We start from the raw sequence: 19,180 nt of genomic DNA on the forward strand, positions 1-19,180 counted from the left end.
CACTTGGAGGCAGAGCAGGTGGATCTCTGAGAGTTTGAGGCTAGCCTGGTCTATAAAGTGAGTTCCCAGACAGCCAGGGCTGCTACACAGAGAAGCCCCGTCTCAAAAAATAAGTTTTGTTCACTAGCAGTCCTCAAAAAAGTGAAATAAATGTAACTTATAATTAATGTTCAGATGTGGAAAAGGTATATTTACGACGATGTTCTGGTGTCATTGGCAAAACTGGGCATGACCTTGGACTGTGTGAGGGACGAGATGCCAGGACCCTTCCTCTCACCTCTACTCCTTGACAGCGAATTCTCTCCGGGTGCACTTAGACTCACTGTTTGACTGACTCACTGTTGCTGTAAAAATAAAAACCCAGGCACTGTGTTGACTGCCTCTGAAACTGGAGCAAACTAGTCAGTAGCACCCTGACTATCAGCTGAGCGACCACAACACCCACACTTGCTCAGACCAGGGCCAGTGATCAGTACTGATCCCGGACTCAACTGCTTCAGCCTGAGCAACATGTTTGAGACTGCAGAGCTGTACTTCAATGTGGACCACGGCTACCTGGAGGGCCTGGTGCGAGGATGCAAAGCCAGCCTCCTAACTCAGCAGGACTATGTCAACTTAGTGCAGTGTGAGACCTTGGAAGGTAAGCCATTCACCGCATCCCATGAAAACAAGCAAACAAACATGGTATTGCTATCTGGAAGGAAGGGAAAGGAGCTGCGATCTCTTGGGCAGAAATACTGAAGAGGTTCTTGGTCCTGGAGTTCAGATGCCCAGAGACCGGTGGTTTAGGGACCTTGGTTGTGAGAAGAAAAAGATCTCTGTTTCCCATAGTCTCTAGATGCAATTTAATATTTTCTTCCGTCGTGTGTGCAGTAAGGATAAGCCATGTAGTTGGTATAATCATCCCCTGAGATTCTTGACACCTAGAAACGCACAGCCTCCCCTAAAGTTGTTGCAGATATTTTCAAGTATATTAATGTTTCTGTGGTTTGCAATTAGAGTAGATGGTACAGTCATCTTTTAACTTGATTTGTAATGTCTCAATAAAGAGTATTTTCAAGCTATTATGATAATTATACTTTAAAGTACCGTGTGTCCTTTGTCCTATTTTTATCCACCTAATTACAAACACTATTTAGTAAGAACCTTCACCAGCCTGATTAGAGTCTATATAGAAAAAAAGAAACAGGTAATATGGAGAGACTTTTACCTAGCTCTAGGTTTTCAGTATTGATTTGAGAATTTGTTTGAGATTAACCTTTAACTGACTGACAAGGGAAAAAGAAAAGCCAGGAGTGTGGTAGATCCACCTTGGGTTAAAATTGTGACTTTGATCTCTGCCACATGAAAGTTGATGGCCTGATTTTCCCAAGCCTCTGAGCCTCGAAAGCCCTCCCATAGGCACCTGGTAATAATTCCTATTTAGTTACGAGGGGAAGAATAGCTAAGCACTCAGTAAATAATAATTTCCCTTAGTTCGCATTTTTCTCAAACATTAACAAAGAATGTACATCAGTAGCCATTTTTATTAATAAAAACAGCCTTGCTTATTCATTTTCTAGAAGATGTAAGTAAGCACTAAAAAGAAAACTTTTAGAAAAGGAACTGATTAGTGGGTGTGGGAAGGAAAAAACCATATTAAAAAAAAATGTGATGGTGACTTTGCTGGCTTCCTTGTAAGGCTGGGGGCGGGGCTGAGATCACTCTTGTATAGTTGTGACTAGTTGCAGGCAGAGTCAAATGCCAAGGTTATCAGCTTTGCTCTGCCCTTGATTTCTTTTTGTATAAATAGATCTTTCAGATGATAATTCTATTGACTACAAGCAATGGCACATAATTCCAAACACAGCATATTCAGTTGGGACTTTGGTAACTAGAAAATGTTAACTACTTATAGAAATGCATGTATAAATTAAAGGAGGGGAAAAACAGGAACCTTAACACAGGGCAGAATAGTTACTCAGAGAAGTCAGCCGTTTGGATAAACTTGATATAACTTTGAGTGAAGCCTCTACAAGCAATAAAAATGCTAATTTAAATTCAAGCAGCAATTAAGATGTCTTTTGACACCAAATACATACTGCTCACGAAAGAATTGAGAGAGAAATCAAGGAAGTTGTATCAAAGTCAGAGAAATAATTCTAGGACATAAAAAACAAAGAGGATACAAATCAAGAATTAAAAGTTACCACCTGGGACAACGAGATGGCTCGGTGGTTAAGAGTAAGTTCTGCTCTTACAGGGGACATAAATTCAGTTCACAGCACCCCCAATGGACAGCTCACAGGCACCCAATATTGCCAATTCCAGGGGCATCTGATACATTAGACCTCCAAAAGTACCTGCATTCACATGCAGATACCCACCCCTTACATACATATACATATAATTTAAAATAAAATGAATCTATTTGTTTGGTTTTTTTTCAAGTTACAAGACTTTTTGCCATGGGGAGTTTTAACCAAAATATTCCATTAAAAATAAAAGGAAAGAGAAGAAGGAAATGTATATAGCATATGTCTGGCCTAGATAGTCACCTAGCTGAATTTAGTATCTTTAAGGTCAAGAAAAAAGATGCAGACCCTTTTGGAGACCTCAGGATGCTGCTGTACATGTACCCACATACATAACTTCCCAAACAATGCTAAGAGACACTGTCTACCTGACAGCATTCCTGTATCCAAGAAACCCTGTCACATGCATCATTGCTTTAGAATAATTATGCCTTGTGATTTTCTCTCTTTCTTTTCAATATGTATTTTTTTTTAATGATTAAATTTCCAGATACCTGTCCACAGGCTCAGAACTCAGAATGACAGGCTGGCCCAACAGAATATTATAATAGCTTATAGGGATTGCCTCCAAACATACATGATTCTGTGCACCAGTGTGCCAGACTATTATTTGGAGATACCCAGAAATACTGACAATCAAATATCATTAAATAGCATTTGAGTTATCATAGATCCTGAAAAAATCCAAATAAGAAAACTTTTATAGAATTTTTAAAATGTGTACATGGGTGTGTATTTGTATACATGAGTGTATGTGTGTATGCCACACTTATGTAGGTGTCCACAGAGGTCAAAAGAGAGCATGGGACACCTTGGAGCTAGAGTTACAGAAGGCTGAGCACCACCTTCTGTGACTTCTGTAATTGTGAGAACCAACACATAGCCCTCTGCAAGAGTAGCAGCACTCTTAACCTCTGAACCACACCTTGACCTTCTTAATTAAGAACTTTTTGTTGCTGGGCAGTGGTGGTACACGCCTTTAATCCCAGCACTTGGGAGGCAGAGGCAGGTGGATTTCTGAGTTCGAGGCCAGCCTGGTCTACAGAGTGAGTTCCAGGACACAGAGAAACCCTGTCTCAATAAATAAATAAATAAATAAATAAATAAATAAATAAATAAATAAAAGAACTTTTTGTCTTCATATAGCTGAGGACACTGAGGCTTAGGATGGCTGCGTGCAACATACAGGCCAGCAACAACAGAAAATAGAGATATCAGTGTCTCTGTGCACTAAACTTCTACTCAGAGGTACATAGTGTGTATCAGGAAACACGGCTCAGTGGTTGAGTGCTCACCACTTGCCCAGCCATGCATAAAGCCCTGGGTAACATCTCCAACAACACACAACAGAAATCCATGAATATAGCCATGATGTTTTGATGTCAACTCTGTTTTGCTGATAGAAATAACACAGACTGCCTATTTAGTTCATTTCTAGAATGTTAGGAATTAAATAGCTCCAAAAAACAATGTATTTGTTGCATCTGTGAATATGCAGGTACTTCCTGAGCTAATTCGGGATTAAAAATCAGTCAAGGGCACTTGCTGAGATGTAAGTTAAGGATGCGAGGACTTCTGTTTTCTTTTCTGGCAAATGCACTATATACACTGTGGATAAAGAAGAGAAGGTAGCACTCTGCTGTCACTGCACAACGTCAAAGCAGGTGCATTTCGCACATGAAAAGCTAACTTGGCCAAAGCTAATTTTCTTTCACTGTCTTAAAGCCTGTCGTCTTTAAACAGCTTCTGATGTGATAGCAACAGACTGTTCAAGAATCACTTACAAAGAACATGAAGCACTTCAAATAAGTTCAGAAGGCAGAAAATAAAATTGTCTAGGAAAACTTTAGAAGTCTTCATATTCAGAATTGTGCAGGCTTGTGAGTGTAGTTGAGGAAAAGTGCTCAGAAATACTCACCCATTCCAAGTCTGACCCTGACTCATGCAAGCACGAACTAGTCACTAGTCAGTCACGGGAGTCGTTGAGTCAGTCTTTCCTGGGAATAAAAGAAGGAAGCTATTACCATGTCAAAAGCTAACACATTCTGCTCAGAATCTCGATTGCAAATACTTGTGCAAATAGTCTTAGCTCTTAGAAAATGACATGACAGAGACAGTAATACCTAAAGTTGAGTAATGAATAATATTTTTCTGAGCATAATGAAAGTGTGTGCTGGCTCTGGGTGTGGATAAGACTCTAGATAGGATGGTCACGTTGTTTGCCACCTCTTTATATTCCTAACAATTGGGTCTCTTTAAAAGGGATTGATCTCCAGTCTTTCTCCAACTGTACCTTCAAGTAGGAACTAATTCAGCCACCATACACTAAACACTTTCTAGCTACGCTCAAAGAAGTAAACGTGGATAAGATCTAGTGCCTGCCTTAAAAGGTCTCCATTCTAGAAAATGAAATGGCTGAAATAAATAAGAAACTCTTAAGAAGGAAGGGCAGTTGAGAAGGGCCCATCAAAATTCCAAATACATAAAAAATGATGCCTGAAAATTCCAATTCCCATGAGACTTGCACACGTGTGAGAGGACATGTATACAAATACTCCTCATTGTGATACTTTTTGGAACAGCAAAAGATGGGTCCTGTGTTAGTTACTTTTCTATTGCCGTAATAAAATACCATGATGAGGGCAAATTATAGAAGGAAGGGTTTATTCAATGCTCTGGTTCCAGAGAGATGAATCCAGGATAGTAGCAGCTAGATCTGAAGCAGAGAGGTTACGTTTTGAACACCAAACAGGAAGCAGAGAAAGCAAATGGGAAATGGCACTAAGACTTTGAAATCTCAAAGCCCACCCCCCAGTGAAGTTCTTCCTCCAGCAAGGACACATATCCTTAAGTTCCTGTAACAATGTCACCCAGCATTTTGGGGACCAAATATTCAAATGCCAAAACCTATAAGGAATATTCTCATCCAAACCTCCATAGGTCCATCTCTAGGTAACTACATAATTAAGTTTGGGGCCATTCTTATAATTGAATATTCTACAGTTGGAAAAAAATGAAAATTAAAATAAGCAAGTTCAAGATACTATTAGTAAAACATCAACAAGGCACATGATGTGAGCTAAGCACAGGGAGGGCTGTGTACAGTGTGGTATGTCTTGGCCTCTTAAAAGGTGATAGATTTTTTTAAATGTCTTAAATTGTTTTTAAATTATGTAGATGCAAAGAATGTGTAAGGATTTAAAGAAATCTAAATACAATCATTGTAATAATTACCTGAAGACAGAAATTAGTGCTGGAGATATGTGAATATGGTAGATAAGAAATATTAAAAAATTTCCTTGTACACACACACACACACATTAAAGAATAAATTCTGTGACAAAGAGTAAAAGTACATACAGGAGATAGGCTGTTATTCTACAGGCTTTCTCTGAACCATCACACATGATTTGTGCCTGTCATTCTAGCACTTAGGTTTGTTTTGTATTTAGAATGTATATGCAGCACTGTCACTCTTCCAAAGCAGACCATTGGCTTCCACTAGGTCACAATGTCAGCTAACCTCTGCCTGTCCTTTCAAGCTCCGAGTCCAAAATGTTTTCACTATTTAGACATATTCCTTAATTCACGAATTCCCTTCATCTGATTTTCCTGGAAAATGTCTGTTTCTATCTAGCTACAGATATTATTAGTAAGGCAAAATCACTAAAAATTAAGAATATAAAAATGGTTACAATTTACACATGAAAGTGAACCAAACTTGTAACATAATTTTTTTTAGGAATAGTTACCAAGATGCTTTGGGGGAACGCTTAAGACGTGTAAACACCCTGGGCAGTTGGGGAAGCCGGTGATTTACAAGGAAGGAAAAGGCAAGTGAATCAATCTGACAATAGCATTGCAATAACTGTAGATGAGTTTGAAGTTTGGGTTGAAGAAAATGTTGAGGTGCTTTGGAAGTCAGATTATGAAGGTCAGGATGCTGAACATAACACTGGACAAGAGCCATGCCTGTGTCTAGCAACAATACACCATCCCTCCAGGCCTCGTTTTTTGGTCAACAACAACAACAACAAAAAAGTGGGGGTCAAAAAAAAGTTAAGAGATGACACATTAAAATCATCATATTAGCTGTAAAACACTCTATGCATTCTGTAAATCTTATTTTAAATTCCTTAAAACACCAACAGCTCTTATAAGCCACTTGTAAGATCATGACAAGATCAAAACAGTTCTTAACAAAGAGTAAATTTTATGCCAGAAGCTCCTTAACAGAAAAGCGCCTAAGGAATTCAATTAACAGATTGACACAAGAGTCGGAGTGTCAGATGATCCTCCTAAACAAGAAAACGTAAGAGTGGAAGTCAGTGAAGAGATCTGGGAGATGCCTATGATTCCAGAAGTTGGAAGGCTGAGGCAGAAGGATCTATCTTGAGTTTAAAGCTAACCTGACCTATATTTGCAAAACCCTAAGACCCTAGAAAGGGAGTTAGGAGGAAGCCAAAGGGGAAGAATGGGAGAGAGGAGTAGGAGGGGGAAAGGGAGGGGGAAGAGAAAAAGAGGAGGAGAGAGGAGGAGCTGGAGCAGAGAGAAGAGAGAAGGAACGGAGGGAGAAAAAGAAAGAGGGAAGATTCAACATGCTAAAGCACTAAAGAGAATGACAAACTTTTAATATTGTATAAATAATATTAAGCTTGCAAAATAGAGGAAGATGTGCCTGATTTTATACATACTAATTACTTTTCTCATTCTTGGGACAAAATGTCTGATATACATGACTTAAAGAAAGTCTTAGTGAATCTCACAGCCTCGGGGACTACTAGTCTACCTTGGCATAGAAGACACAATGGGTCAGTCCGAGTTGCAGGATCGTGGCTGTGGTCTGTTCCCATCTTTATGGATTAGAAGCAGAGCAAAGACTGGTGCCCAGAAAGGGCTATAATCTTCCACTATATCCCTCTTTCTCTTTCTCCCTCTCCCCCTATCTCTCCTTCCTCCCTCACCCCTAACTCTCTCTCTCTCTCTCTCTCTCTCTCTCTCTCTCTCTCTCTCTCTCTCTCTCTCTCTCTCTCTCTGTGTGTGTGTGTGTGTGTGTGTGTGTGTGTGTGCAGGTATACTCGTGCTGGAGATGGTACTCATGCCATGCAAGCTTTCTAATATTTTCTGGATCAGGAAGCTGGCTTAAGAAAGATCAGCAGGCTTCCTTCAACTTGGCACAAGCAGAGTTAGAAAATGAAAAGGATTCAATTGCTATCAGTGCCCTGGATGATAGGTGTGTCTGAAAAAAAACCTCCTTGGCATAACTTCCAAGAGAGAAGAGAGCTTCCTTTTGTTTGTTGGGTGGTTTGTTTGAGGTTGTTGCTGTTTGTCAGAATCTCCCCAGGTCGGCCAAATTGGTCCCAAACTCTTGATCTTCCCACCTCAGCCTTCTGAGGACTAGGATTATAGACATGTATCAGCACATTTAGCTCTCAATTTTAAATTTTAAAAGCAGGTTCAACCAGCAAGCTTCATTAAAAAAAAACCTAATTTTCCAAAACTATCTGCCAAACAGAGAACAGAAGGCAATGGCCCAGGTACTGCCTCATTCTCTAGCCACCTGGTTTTGGATCATTCAACCTCAGTAGAAAGGTTTTACACTCTGACCACAAACATGCACTCAAGTATACATAGATACACTCCACTCTATGAGGCACTCTTCTGTGCATTCAAACAACCTAACAGATTTCATTTATTCTATTGCTGTTTAGAAACTATTACGTTGATAGAGTATGTAAGGATACCACATTCTGCAAACCATCATATTTCCTCATTTAAGAAGGAACAGACTACTCACCACACTACCTCTACTAATAAAATGATAGTGTGAACTCCCCACATGGGCTCTGAGGGCAGCTCTCTTATTTCTTAGTGGCTTGGGAGATTTGTGCCTTGCTCTTTACAAAGAAATAATATCTTAAATGAATCTATTAAAGCCTTTCAGTTCCTAGAGTAAAGATACCTGTTTACCCGAATGCATTTGATTGCAAAGCCCGTGGCTGACAAACCTACTTAGGTGAGCATTCATGGAAATGCAAGAGAAAAAAAGTAGTGAACTCATTCTGAAAGCCATACAACCCTGAGCACTTCTGCGCTGTCTGTTGGATCATGTTGGTGCTGGGGAAGGAAAGGGGTCCCTTACTCCATTTTCTAGAACTTCAACATTCCAAGGTTCCTCCAGAGTCTGGAACAGAGATGTTTCCCTGCGACTTCTCATTGGCAGAGAAAAGGTTTGGAAGTTATTTAGCTTAAAAGAAGCATATGCCACTGAGCAAAATATCATGGTTTTGAAAGAAATACCATCACTTCTGTAGCTTCTGTTGGCAAATAATCTTCCGTAGTGAAGAAACAAACTGCAAAGTTCCATAAAAATCTGCACCGCCAAAATGACAGCCAAACAAGGCATGGCACGGAGTGTAATTGCTTAAAATTGAGTTTAAAAGGTAATTGATTCAATAAAGAGTATCTTCGATACAAAATCTACTCAAGACACTGAACGAGAATTCCATGCCTGGAATCTCAGCCCCTCAAGGACCAGTGATCCCTCCGCCAGCTGTGAGAGCTCACAGCTCAGAGCGGCTCCCTCTTAGCCCCAGGGTAAAGGCAACAAGCTTTCCCTGTCACATCATGTACTGATTTGTTCAGATTCAATTCGTCTGCTCTCCTACAATCTTTTTGTAATGGCATATTAAAACTTATCTTTATGTTTTGTATAAATCAACTGTTTTTTACATACATATAAAATATAAGTATTATACATATAAGTGGGGTGCTATTTGTTATGTATATTTAAAAAGTATACATACTATATATAATATATATTGTGATATATATATATATATATATATATATATATATATATATATTCTTGTGATGAAAGCACATTGTGATGAAATTTTCAATGTTGAGGTGACAGGATTTGGAGTCAACCAAAATATATAGGAAATTGTATTTGAGGGACTTTCCAGAGAGGCTCAAGTGAGAAGAGAAGACCCACTCTTCATGGGGGTAGTATTGTCCTCTGAGTGGGTCCCAGCCTGAATAAAAATTAGTGAGTGGAAGAAGCCAGCTGAGTACCAGCATCTCTCTCTGCTTTCTGGAGATGCAGTGCAAGCAGATGCCTCACTTTACTGCCCCCATAGCCTCCCTACCATGAGGACTCTATTGCTTCCTTTTAAAAGACTTACATGTTTTATTTTTTGTGTATGAGTGCTTTGCGTACACACACACACACACATATATATATTTATATATATATATATATATATATATATATATATATATATATATATATGTGTGTGTGTCTCACATGCATGCCTGATGCACATAGAAGTCATCGGAGCCCCCAAAACAGGGCTTCTGGATGGTTGTAAACCCTCATGTGGGTGCTGGGAATTGAATCCTAGTTCTCTGCAAGAGCAACAAAAGCTCTTCACTGCTGAGCTTCTCTTGGTTCTCTGTCCCTTCTTAAAGCATGAGCCAGAAGAAACCATTTTTCCTTCAAGCTACTTTTGTCAGATATTTTGTCATATTTTCAAGCAAAGTAACTAACACACACTTCATTTACATTGTTTTTTATTTAGTTGGTTTATTTGTCTATGCAGGATCTTGCTCTTTAGCCCAGGCTGGCATCAGTCCCCTCCTCCTCCTCCTCCTCCTCCTCCTCCTCCTCCTCCTCCTCCTCCTCCTCCTCCTCCTCCTCCTCCTCCTCCTCCTCTTCTTCTTCTTCTTCTTCTTCTTCTTCTTCTTCTTCTTCTTTTCTTCTTCTTCCTTCTTCTTCCTTCTCCTTCTCCTCCTTCTCCTCCTCCTCCTTCAAAATTCTTCTTCTTCTTCTTCTTCTTCTTCTTCTTCTTCTTCTTCTTCTTCTTCTTCTTCTTCTTCTTCTTCTTCTTCTTCTTCTTCTTCTATCCATGGCACATAAATTTAATCTGTGATCAGTCTACTGTGCAAAGCACATTGAAACTTTTTACTCCTGCCTATAATGTCAATATAAATGGAGTACTGTTGTCTGTTTGCTGTTTGAGGCAGGCTCCTACTATATAGCCTTGGCTGGCCTGGAACTTTCTGTATGACCACTATGTGACCACTTACTATGAGGCAGGCTCCTCAAAGGCACAGTAATCTGTCTGCCTCTGCCTCCCTTGTCAGTGCTGGAATTAAAGGCATGCACCATCACACTCAGTTTCCCATGATACACTGAGAGCTCTACTTACATATTGTCCAATTGTTCAGTTAAGCAAATTAACATAAGCATTACCTCACCTACTTATTTTTTTTGAAAAATAAGTTGTGAAAAGTTTTAAAACATATTCTGTTGATGATGTGAGATATAGAATTCCTCATTATTTACTAGTTCCTTGATCTGCAATAGCTATATTGATATATTCCTCTACCAGATATATTATATCTTTTAACCAGCAGCTCCTCAACACCAACACCCTCCAGCCCTATCCCTGGTAACCACTATTCTCTTCTCTACCTCTATAAGCTCCATTCTCAGACTTCACATCTCAGTGAGATAATACCAAACCAGCCCTTCTGTGTCTGACTTATTTTTCTTAACATTATGTCCTCTGGGTTTATCTGCATTATCATTAATAACAAGATTCCCTTCATTTTTAAGGCTGAATAATATTTCACTTGGGTTTAGCCAACATTGTGTGTGTGTGTGTGTGTGTGTGTGTGTGTGTGTGTGTATCTGTTGGTAGACATCTGAGTTATTTCTGTAGGTGGGAACATGGCGGCATCCAGGCAGGCATGGTGCAGATAGAGCTGATAGTTCTACATCTTCATTTGAAAGCTGCTAGCAGAATACTGACTTCTAGGCAGCTAGGTTGAGGGTCTTAAAGCCCACAATCACAGTGATACACCTACTCCAACAAGGCCACACCTACTTCAACAAGTCCACACCTACTTCAACAAGGTCACACCCTCTAACAGTGGCCACTCCCTGGGCCGAGCAAATACAAGCCACCACATAATCTCACCCTGTATCTGTGTCAGCTCTTCCTAGTCTCTCTTTTCCTCAAGGTGGACAGAGCTTTAGAATTTTTAAATTTTCCAAACTACTTACAAAAGATTAAATCGGACCAACATAAAACCATCTTTAGTGAGGGTTCTATAGAGAAACAGAACTGAGAGAATTAGTGTATGTTGCAATAGGGAATTTCACTAGAATGGCTTACAACACATTAGGTCTGGATGGTTCTACAATGACCACCATTTGCATGTTGGAAGGGCTGACAACTCATTGGTGCTCAGTCCATGAAACATTCCCAGTGTGGTACTGAAGGCCTAAATGATTCCTCGAGAGTCCTCTCGTCCTGAGTTGACAAGATCACAGCAGTGGTCAACAGCAGCAATAGAAGAGACATACTTGACCAGCATAAAGTGAAAGCTGTCAATCAAAGGACACTTTTCCTCAGACCTGATCTGCATCTGTATCTGGACCTCCTCCAGAAGGTGCACCATATTCTGAGGGAAAGCCTTTTCCCTTTGGTTAACTTTTCTTGGACATGATCAATCCAGAGGTCAGTCTCAGTTGACTCCAGATCCTGTTAAACGGACAGTCAAGATGAACTGCTCTGGCCTAAGGATTTGTTTGTTTGTTTGTTTGTTTGTTTTTAGCTATGTGAAATAATACTAAGCTTCTTAGATAATTTTGGCATTCTTATAGTGTGCTACACTATCAGTGTTTATATTGACTCTTTCATTTCTTTAAAGATCAACACTCTTCTATAGTAACTTGTCCACTCCTGTTAAAGTCTAAGATAATAGAAAACATGCCTCTAACTTAAAGTTACCACAAACACATCTCCAAGTTGAACTTCACTTTGAAGTTCTTTACATTTCAGATTTGAAAATTCATCTCCAGACCACTGACTATGGCAACTTCCTGGCTAATGAAACAAACCCTCTCACTGTTTCCACAATTGACACGGAGATGAGGAGGAAGCTCTGCAGAGAGTTCGACTATTTCCGAAATCATTCCTTGGAGCCCCTGAGCACATTTCTCACCTACATGACGTAAGTGGAGTTCTGTTAAACCCCAGTGTGGTGGATGATGACCCCCAACAATTATAAGTGGTGCAGTGGGATTGAGTATATTACTAGACCTTTGTATGGTCTATAATTTCGAATACATAGAGATTTTAGCAACTGGTAAATTCACAACCTAGTTTTGTAATAGAGAAGATGTCATGAATATAAAGCTAATGTCAGGAGGTGAAAAAAAAAACCCCATGTATGGTGTTTTGTTTTAATAAAAATTCAGTGGGGCTAATCCTTGAAGTGTTAATGCTGAGATATATCTATGTGACTCTTTTATATTGTTCATAGGGTGGGGGAAGACCACAAATTGTTCTAAAGGTCAAATCAACCTTTCTCACAGTGTAAGTGCCTACCTGGTTCCCTTCTCCCAGTCCAAGTACCTCTTGGCATAGATGCATATGGTTTAGTCTCTTATCAGTGGTTTCAGCTTTTCAACGTCTGTGCTCCTCATTCTAAAGGAAATTACAATGCTCATATAGTAATAAATGGCACTTAAACTATACCAGTGCTCACAGGAACTGGCTTTGTATCACTCTAGTTATCCTAACAAAAACCAAAGACTTACAGTGGATATGCTGTATATTATATAGATCAAATTTAATTATAAGGTTATCACTAATAGACCTAAGTTCTGCACAAGTCCCTGGCACTCAGGCATGTGATGCAGTCATAGAAAGATAATGTATACGCTGAATTGTATGGGTCTAAAAGTAGATAAATGAAATGAAAGAACAGGACTTTGTATATGATGCTGTGTTCAGCAATAGACAGAAATAAAGAAAGTGTTAACAAGTCAAATAAAGTGAGCACTGGGGCCCAAGTAAAACGGGCCTGGGAGAAAGCGATAGAGCTAGAGACAGGTTCTGAGGTGCAGGAGTAAAGGTGAAAGCAGATGAGCAGATGGCAGAGGGGCCTTCTAACGGGGCCGTTTGAGCCTTTCCCTTTTATGACTGTCTGTCAGTGCAACCACAATGGTGCTACTGAGTTGTAGCCCTGTTCTCCCATCTCTCCATCCTTCCCTCTTCCACTCTGCAAACATCTTCAGCTCTGAACTTGGTCTACTGAACAGTGTCTGTGGGAACTGATCAAAACTGGAGGGATGCTGCTTGTCAGTTGCCCTGTCAATTGTTTGTATTTTGATGCTAATTTTGTTTTTTCTCAAGACTGGCTGCCCCCTATGAGGAGTGGATCTAGTACTTAGGTGATTTTATGTGAACCTTCTCCCCATTTTAACTGGTCAGATAAAGGCTAGAGCCTGTAATTGAGCAGTGGAAGGGAAAGGTGGGGCTGGACATTTTAGAGAGGGGGAAGAGAGGAATGAGGAGGGAGAGAGGAGGAAGAGTGGGTGGAAGAAAGATGGAACAGAAGCCACAAGTAGCAAGGAGTCGCACAGCTGAGGAACAGTAGTGCAGTGGTAAATCTGCAATCTAGTCATGCAGCTTATAAATTATAACTGAGTTGTGTGGGTTTTTTTTTTTTGCAAGGGCTTATTGGGGTTGGAAATTTACTGCAGCAGTGCCTGACTTTAGATTGAAGAGAAATTGTGTCAGTTAGAAAGGCTTCTCACATTATAGGAGATATGTATTTGAATCTAAAAAAAAAAAAAAAAAAAAAAAAGGAACTAGAAAAATACTCTGCAGAATAGAGCTACATCCCAAGCTGAGTATGAGCAAATCAATGTGAACTTTCCGCCATTGGTACCAGACAAGACCAGAAATAAAGGAAGACTCGGCTCTTTGAGATTTTCTACTGTATCATGATATTGGAGGATCAACTTCACTTCATGATTAACATCGTCAAGGAAAAAATATGATTGAGTTGGTTGTGCAGTAGGAGAGCACTTTCTATCCTGGAAAACACTCTGAGTTCTATGACCCACATTTCATAAAAGGAGGAAGACAAAAAAGAGGGAGAGAGAGGGAGAGAGATGAAAAAAGGAGAGGAGAAGAAAGAAAAATCAAGAGGCATAATTATAACTTCCCAAAAGTTCAGAAAAACATAACAATTGCTCTATTCTACAGATCCCTTTAATCCACCCCCCAGTTCTCTATAGTGTAACCACTTCCTAATTTCTTATGTGTTTTTGTTCATAAAAATGTTTACAAGCATATGTGTCTAATAACATGTTCTAACCATCCCTCCATATTTCAGATGTATACAGACAGCATCTTTCCTTCTGGGCCTTCTCTCTCTCTCTCTCTCTCTCTCTCTCTCTCTCTCTCTCAGTGTTCTTACTGAAATCCCTGTGAACATCCTTCTCCTTAAAGAACCATGTAATTCTGGGTTTTAAATTTGCCATGACCCCATTTACCAGTCATCTCTTGACAAGCAGCTAAATTATTTTCATCTCTTTCTATGGCAAAAATAAATTGCAATTAGCTAATTTCTATGAAGGCCTTTCTCCTCAGTGATCTTCAGGATCAAACCCCAAGGCCTTATATTTGCAAGGAAAAGTAATTGCTCTTTTAACGAGCCATATCCCCAGCCATCAAGGTACATCTGGAACTGATTTCTAAGTTCAGTTTGGGGCAGTAGAAGTGATGATGAGTCAAGGAAATGTGCTTTTCTTGCTTTGTTATGTTTTGACATAGGTTCCTGTATCTAAATTAGTCAGCCTTAGACTCATTGTGTAACCCAAGCCTCCTTGAACACATGATGCCCTTGCTTCGGGTTAGGAATGTGCATGTTTAACTTTGGTAAATATTGTTAAACTGTTCACAACAAAAATAGAACCAATTTTAACCTTCAAAACAGTATACAAGGAGGCTTGCATTCCTACACAATTGCAAGCATTTTGTACTGTTTTTAAATTTCCCATTCTGATAGATTAAAAACTAGCAACTTCTCCTTTTGATTTTTAGCTGTGCGTGAGTAGAACTGATTGATTACCTGATATTTATTTGTTGCTAGACTAAATTATTTACTTACTTTGTTAGAGTTTATAGAACTCTTCGATTGATATACATTCTTTGTAAATTAATATAGTAGCCTTTTTTAGTAATAATAAGTTGAAAAGCTATTTTCTTGGTTTGATGTAATTTAATATTGTAGTAGTTACTATCAGTATCACATGCTTTGGTGCTGAATATCAAATTCAGAACCTCAGACATTCTAGACAAGTGTTTTACCAATGAGGACACCCCAGACCCAGTGATCTTTTTTTTTCATAGTGTGTGTGTGTGTGTATGTGTGTGTGTGTGTGTGTGTGTGTGTATGTGTGTTTAGGATATTTTATGAGTTTGGTTGTTGGGTTGAGTTTCTGAGGCAAGGTTTCATGTAGCCCAGTCTGGTGTAGAATTCAGTATGTAGCCAAAGACAAGCTTGAACTCCCAATAGTCCTGTTTCCACCTTGCAATTGCTTAGATTACAGGCATGTACCACCAGGCTTTGACTTTTTTTTTTTTTTTTTTCATGAGACACTCTCACTATATAGCTTGATGACCTTGAATTTGTGCTCTTCCTTACTGGACGTCTTAATGGTAGGATTACAGACATTTGGCACTGCATTCACACCCGTCTCTATAGGACTCTTTCTAAGAAGTAAAAGGAAAAGAAAAACTATCCTAGAGATTCCAGAGATCCCAAGCACATGGTTTCGCCATTTTGCTTTTTACTTTCACACAAAGGCCCACTAACGGCCAGGCTTATCTAAGCTGCTGGCTGATTCACAATTTAAAGACCTCCCAAGTATTTGAGATTATAGGAATGTAGAACAAGGTCTTATGAGTGTTGAACTTGTGGGGACTGAACCAGGCCCACCACTATGCTAGGCAAGAACACTACCACTGAGCTACATCCCCAACCCCTATATATATTGAGACAAGATCAAACCATGTAGCTCAGACTATACTAGATATACAACCCAAGGTGGCTCTGATCTCTTAATTCACCTGTCAGCTTCCTGAGTGCTAACATGGTAAATGTAACCACTGCATTTGCCTCCTACAGAGCTCTCTGTGTTTTGTCCCACAGCATCGTCCTGTGGTGTGACATATCAGTTCTGGCAGAAGCTAGCCACTTTCTGCAGAGCTTAGAAATTAATTTCAATAACCAACTGTATACAAATGGGAAATGTCCCACCATTCTGAAATATTTTTTCTTATACTCCTTCCAAAATGTTCTGTGAATTCAAATGCCTATCTAGCCTCCATGAATCTCTAACAATCAGAATTCTATGTTGCGCTAGCAGGAAATATCCTGAGGCAACACTATAGCACTGTCAAAGTCAACCCTAAGAGAGACAGTCTAAATATAAATTGATTATCTTAAGCTTTGCACATTTTATATGAGATAATTACTGTACATGAGAAATTTATTTTGAAAATGTGGAGCAGATATTTTTAAATCCTTCATAGCAAGAATGTCTAAAGGTTCTCCATACTATAATTATGCACAGTTTATGAAACAAAGAAACAGATCCAGCAGCGCATTACTGAAGACTGTTTAATACAGGCTGAGATTGCATTGTTTTTCCTTCTTTCTACCCAGTCTTTCATCCTTTCCAAAAGCATTTCAACTGCTCATCTCTTTTGGAGCCATTTTTAAAAAAATAATCTCTCAAAAATCCAAAGTATTCTGCTACAAAGTTGATAAAAAAATTTTAATACAGTGACCAGAAAAATATTCTCTTTAGGTCCTGTGCAGCAGTCCTGACCACCAAGTGCAGATTAAAAATATTCTGATAAACACTGTACCTACTGTAGAAAACAGGTACAGACTTTTGGTGTGGCTACAGTTTTAAATAACAATAGCTACTTATATAATCTGTATTGTATCAGTTGATAGATGTAATCTAGAATTTACATCAGATGCATGAGATAATTCATGCAGGTTACATACAAATACTACATCATTTTACCTGCTTAAACTTCTGGAATTTTAGGTGTTTGTGGGGTTGGGGGTGGTCCGGAATGATTCTCACCATGGGCACAAGGATAAATGAAATGAGAAAGTTTAGATTTTAGATGAAAGATACTGAGAGTTTCAGGTTAACCTGGAGAAATCTTTAAAGATTCATTTATAAGGAATAACCAAAGTCTTGACTATCTCAGCAATGGCCTAAAGATCATCTGCCAGGTTTGCCCTATGCTGTATGCTCAGGTCCTACAGACACTAGCCTTGCAGTACTAAAATCAGGCAAGTCCTCAGCAGTCTAGACAGTCCTAAGGACTCCCCACTAGCCAGATGAGAAAAGAGGGTAAAGTCATATTCAGGAAATGAATACCTTGAGTCAGGTCCACTAAGAACTCCTATCTGAATCAAGGAAGCAAATGTGTCCTTGAATGGTGAAAACCCAAGACAGGATTAGGCAACAACTGTCCCAGATCAGAGCATTCAGTCAGTCAGGGGTGCCTACAGGCTCGAGACAATAGCTCTGACATTAAAGGATCTTCGGAGAAGGCAGAACATAACCAACAATTAAAATGTGCATATATTGAGGGAATAGCAGACATGAAAAGAGCATGTGCTTAGAAATAGGAGCTCATTTCTTATGGGTCTGGACCCAGACATAAAAAGAGGAACGAGGAGCTGGAATAAGAAAAGAGCATGGCCAGGTTCAGGGCTTTGATCCAAGGAAAAGCCAAGAAAGAAGGTCTTTCACAGAGATGCTCATGTTCATGTACTTCTTGGGTGCCAATCTGTACCCCTCACTTGATGGTCACCACCCTATATGACGAGGAGTACTCTCCTGCTGTGAGACCATAAGACAGAATGATTGAAGGCTCCCACAGCAGCTGGATGGACAGCTAAACAGTTTAATGTCTATGACTTTACGCTCTTTTCTCATCTGCCTAGTGGGGAGTCCTTAGGACTGTTGCATCAGAGTTCATTCAATAACTGCCAATGGTGCTATCATATTTATGCACTGTGGCATTGACAAATAATTGCCCTAACTCGGCAGAGCTGGTAACTAAGTCCCGAGCAGCTGTGTTCTACATATGCCATGTTTGTTTCTGATTATTTATTTATTTGCTTTTTACCTGTTTATTCTTCCTACTTTGCAGAATAGAATGATGTATTCAGGGAGACAGTGTAAAAGATGTGTTCAGGAGATAAGAATCAAAGCCTAGAAAATTTGGGGATTTTTTTTTTAACTTGTACTGGAAATCTTTACGGACGAGATAAGAAAGAGGGAATGGTGGATAGATACTTCCAGAAGTTGAATTTCTTTGAATTTAGTAACTTGATTTATGGCTTAGGAAAAGCAGGCAGCAGTGGTTCCTAGGTCGTCTAAGCAACAGGAATGGATAACTTGTAAGAATTTAATTCTTATCATTAGATTTAAAAAACTGAAAATTCAATGTGAATGAAAGTATATAATAAAAATAAGTTACATTTATCTCACCTTTACTTGACATCTTTCTACATTCTTTCTATTCATTTTTAAAGAACTAAAATTACTGTTAAATTAGAATGTTACCTTTTCTGCATTCACTGTCAGTTTTTTTCCATCATAAATAATGTTCTAACATATTTTTCCATGCCCGTAGAGCCTTCTGCCTGGTTCCAGACAAATTAGATATGATAAGCTTTGTGTTTCCCTTTCTCCAAACTCCACTTATTACATACTATGCTCCTGTTTTCACATTCAAACTTCCAGTAATATTTTGAGATTGATTGACAATATTAGCAATTAATCTTGACTATCAATTGGATGCGATTAAAAGATGTGAAGAGATAAGTAAAGCACACCTGTAGACGTGTCTGTGAGAGATGATTTTTTTTCATCAATGTCTAGAACTTAAGGGCTTCAATCTAATCAACAGTTCAATTCATGGATGGACTAATATTTTGAATAAAGTATTGGAAGATGATGGATCCGGGTACGGTTGAAG

The 19,180-nt window shown here is 39.2% G+C and overlaps 1 protein-coding gene across 1 annotated transcript in view; it reads left to right on the plus strand.

Annotated features, from left to right (window-relative positions):
• The first annotated feature begins 362 nt into the window (after positions 1 to 362).
• Positions 363 to 19,180, plus strand: part of Atp6v0d2 (ATPase H+ transporting V0 subunit d2) — a 42,970-nt gene continuing 24,152 nt past the window's right edge. Inside the window, exons 1-2 of the mRNA XM_076924101.1 lie at positions 363 to 640; positions 12,149 to 12,320. Coding sequence (XP_076780216.1) covers positions 511 to 640; positions 12,149 to 12,320 — 302 coding nt within the window. The 5' untranslated portion in view covers positions 363 to 510. The remainder of the gene's footprint in view (positions 641 to 12,148; positions 12,321 to 19,180) is intronic.

This window comes from Arvicanthis niloticus, chromosome 25, assembly GCF_011762505.2.
Source record: "Arvicanthis niloticus isolate mArvNil1 chromosome 25, mArvNil1.pat.X, whole genome shotgun sequence".
Classification (NCBI taxonomy): Eukaryota; Metazoa; Chordata; class Mammalia; order Rodentia; family Muridae; genus Arvicanthis; species Arvicanthis niloticus.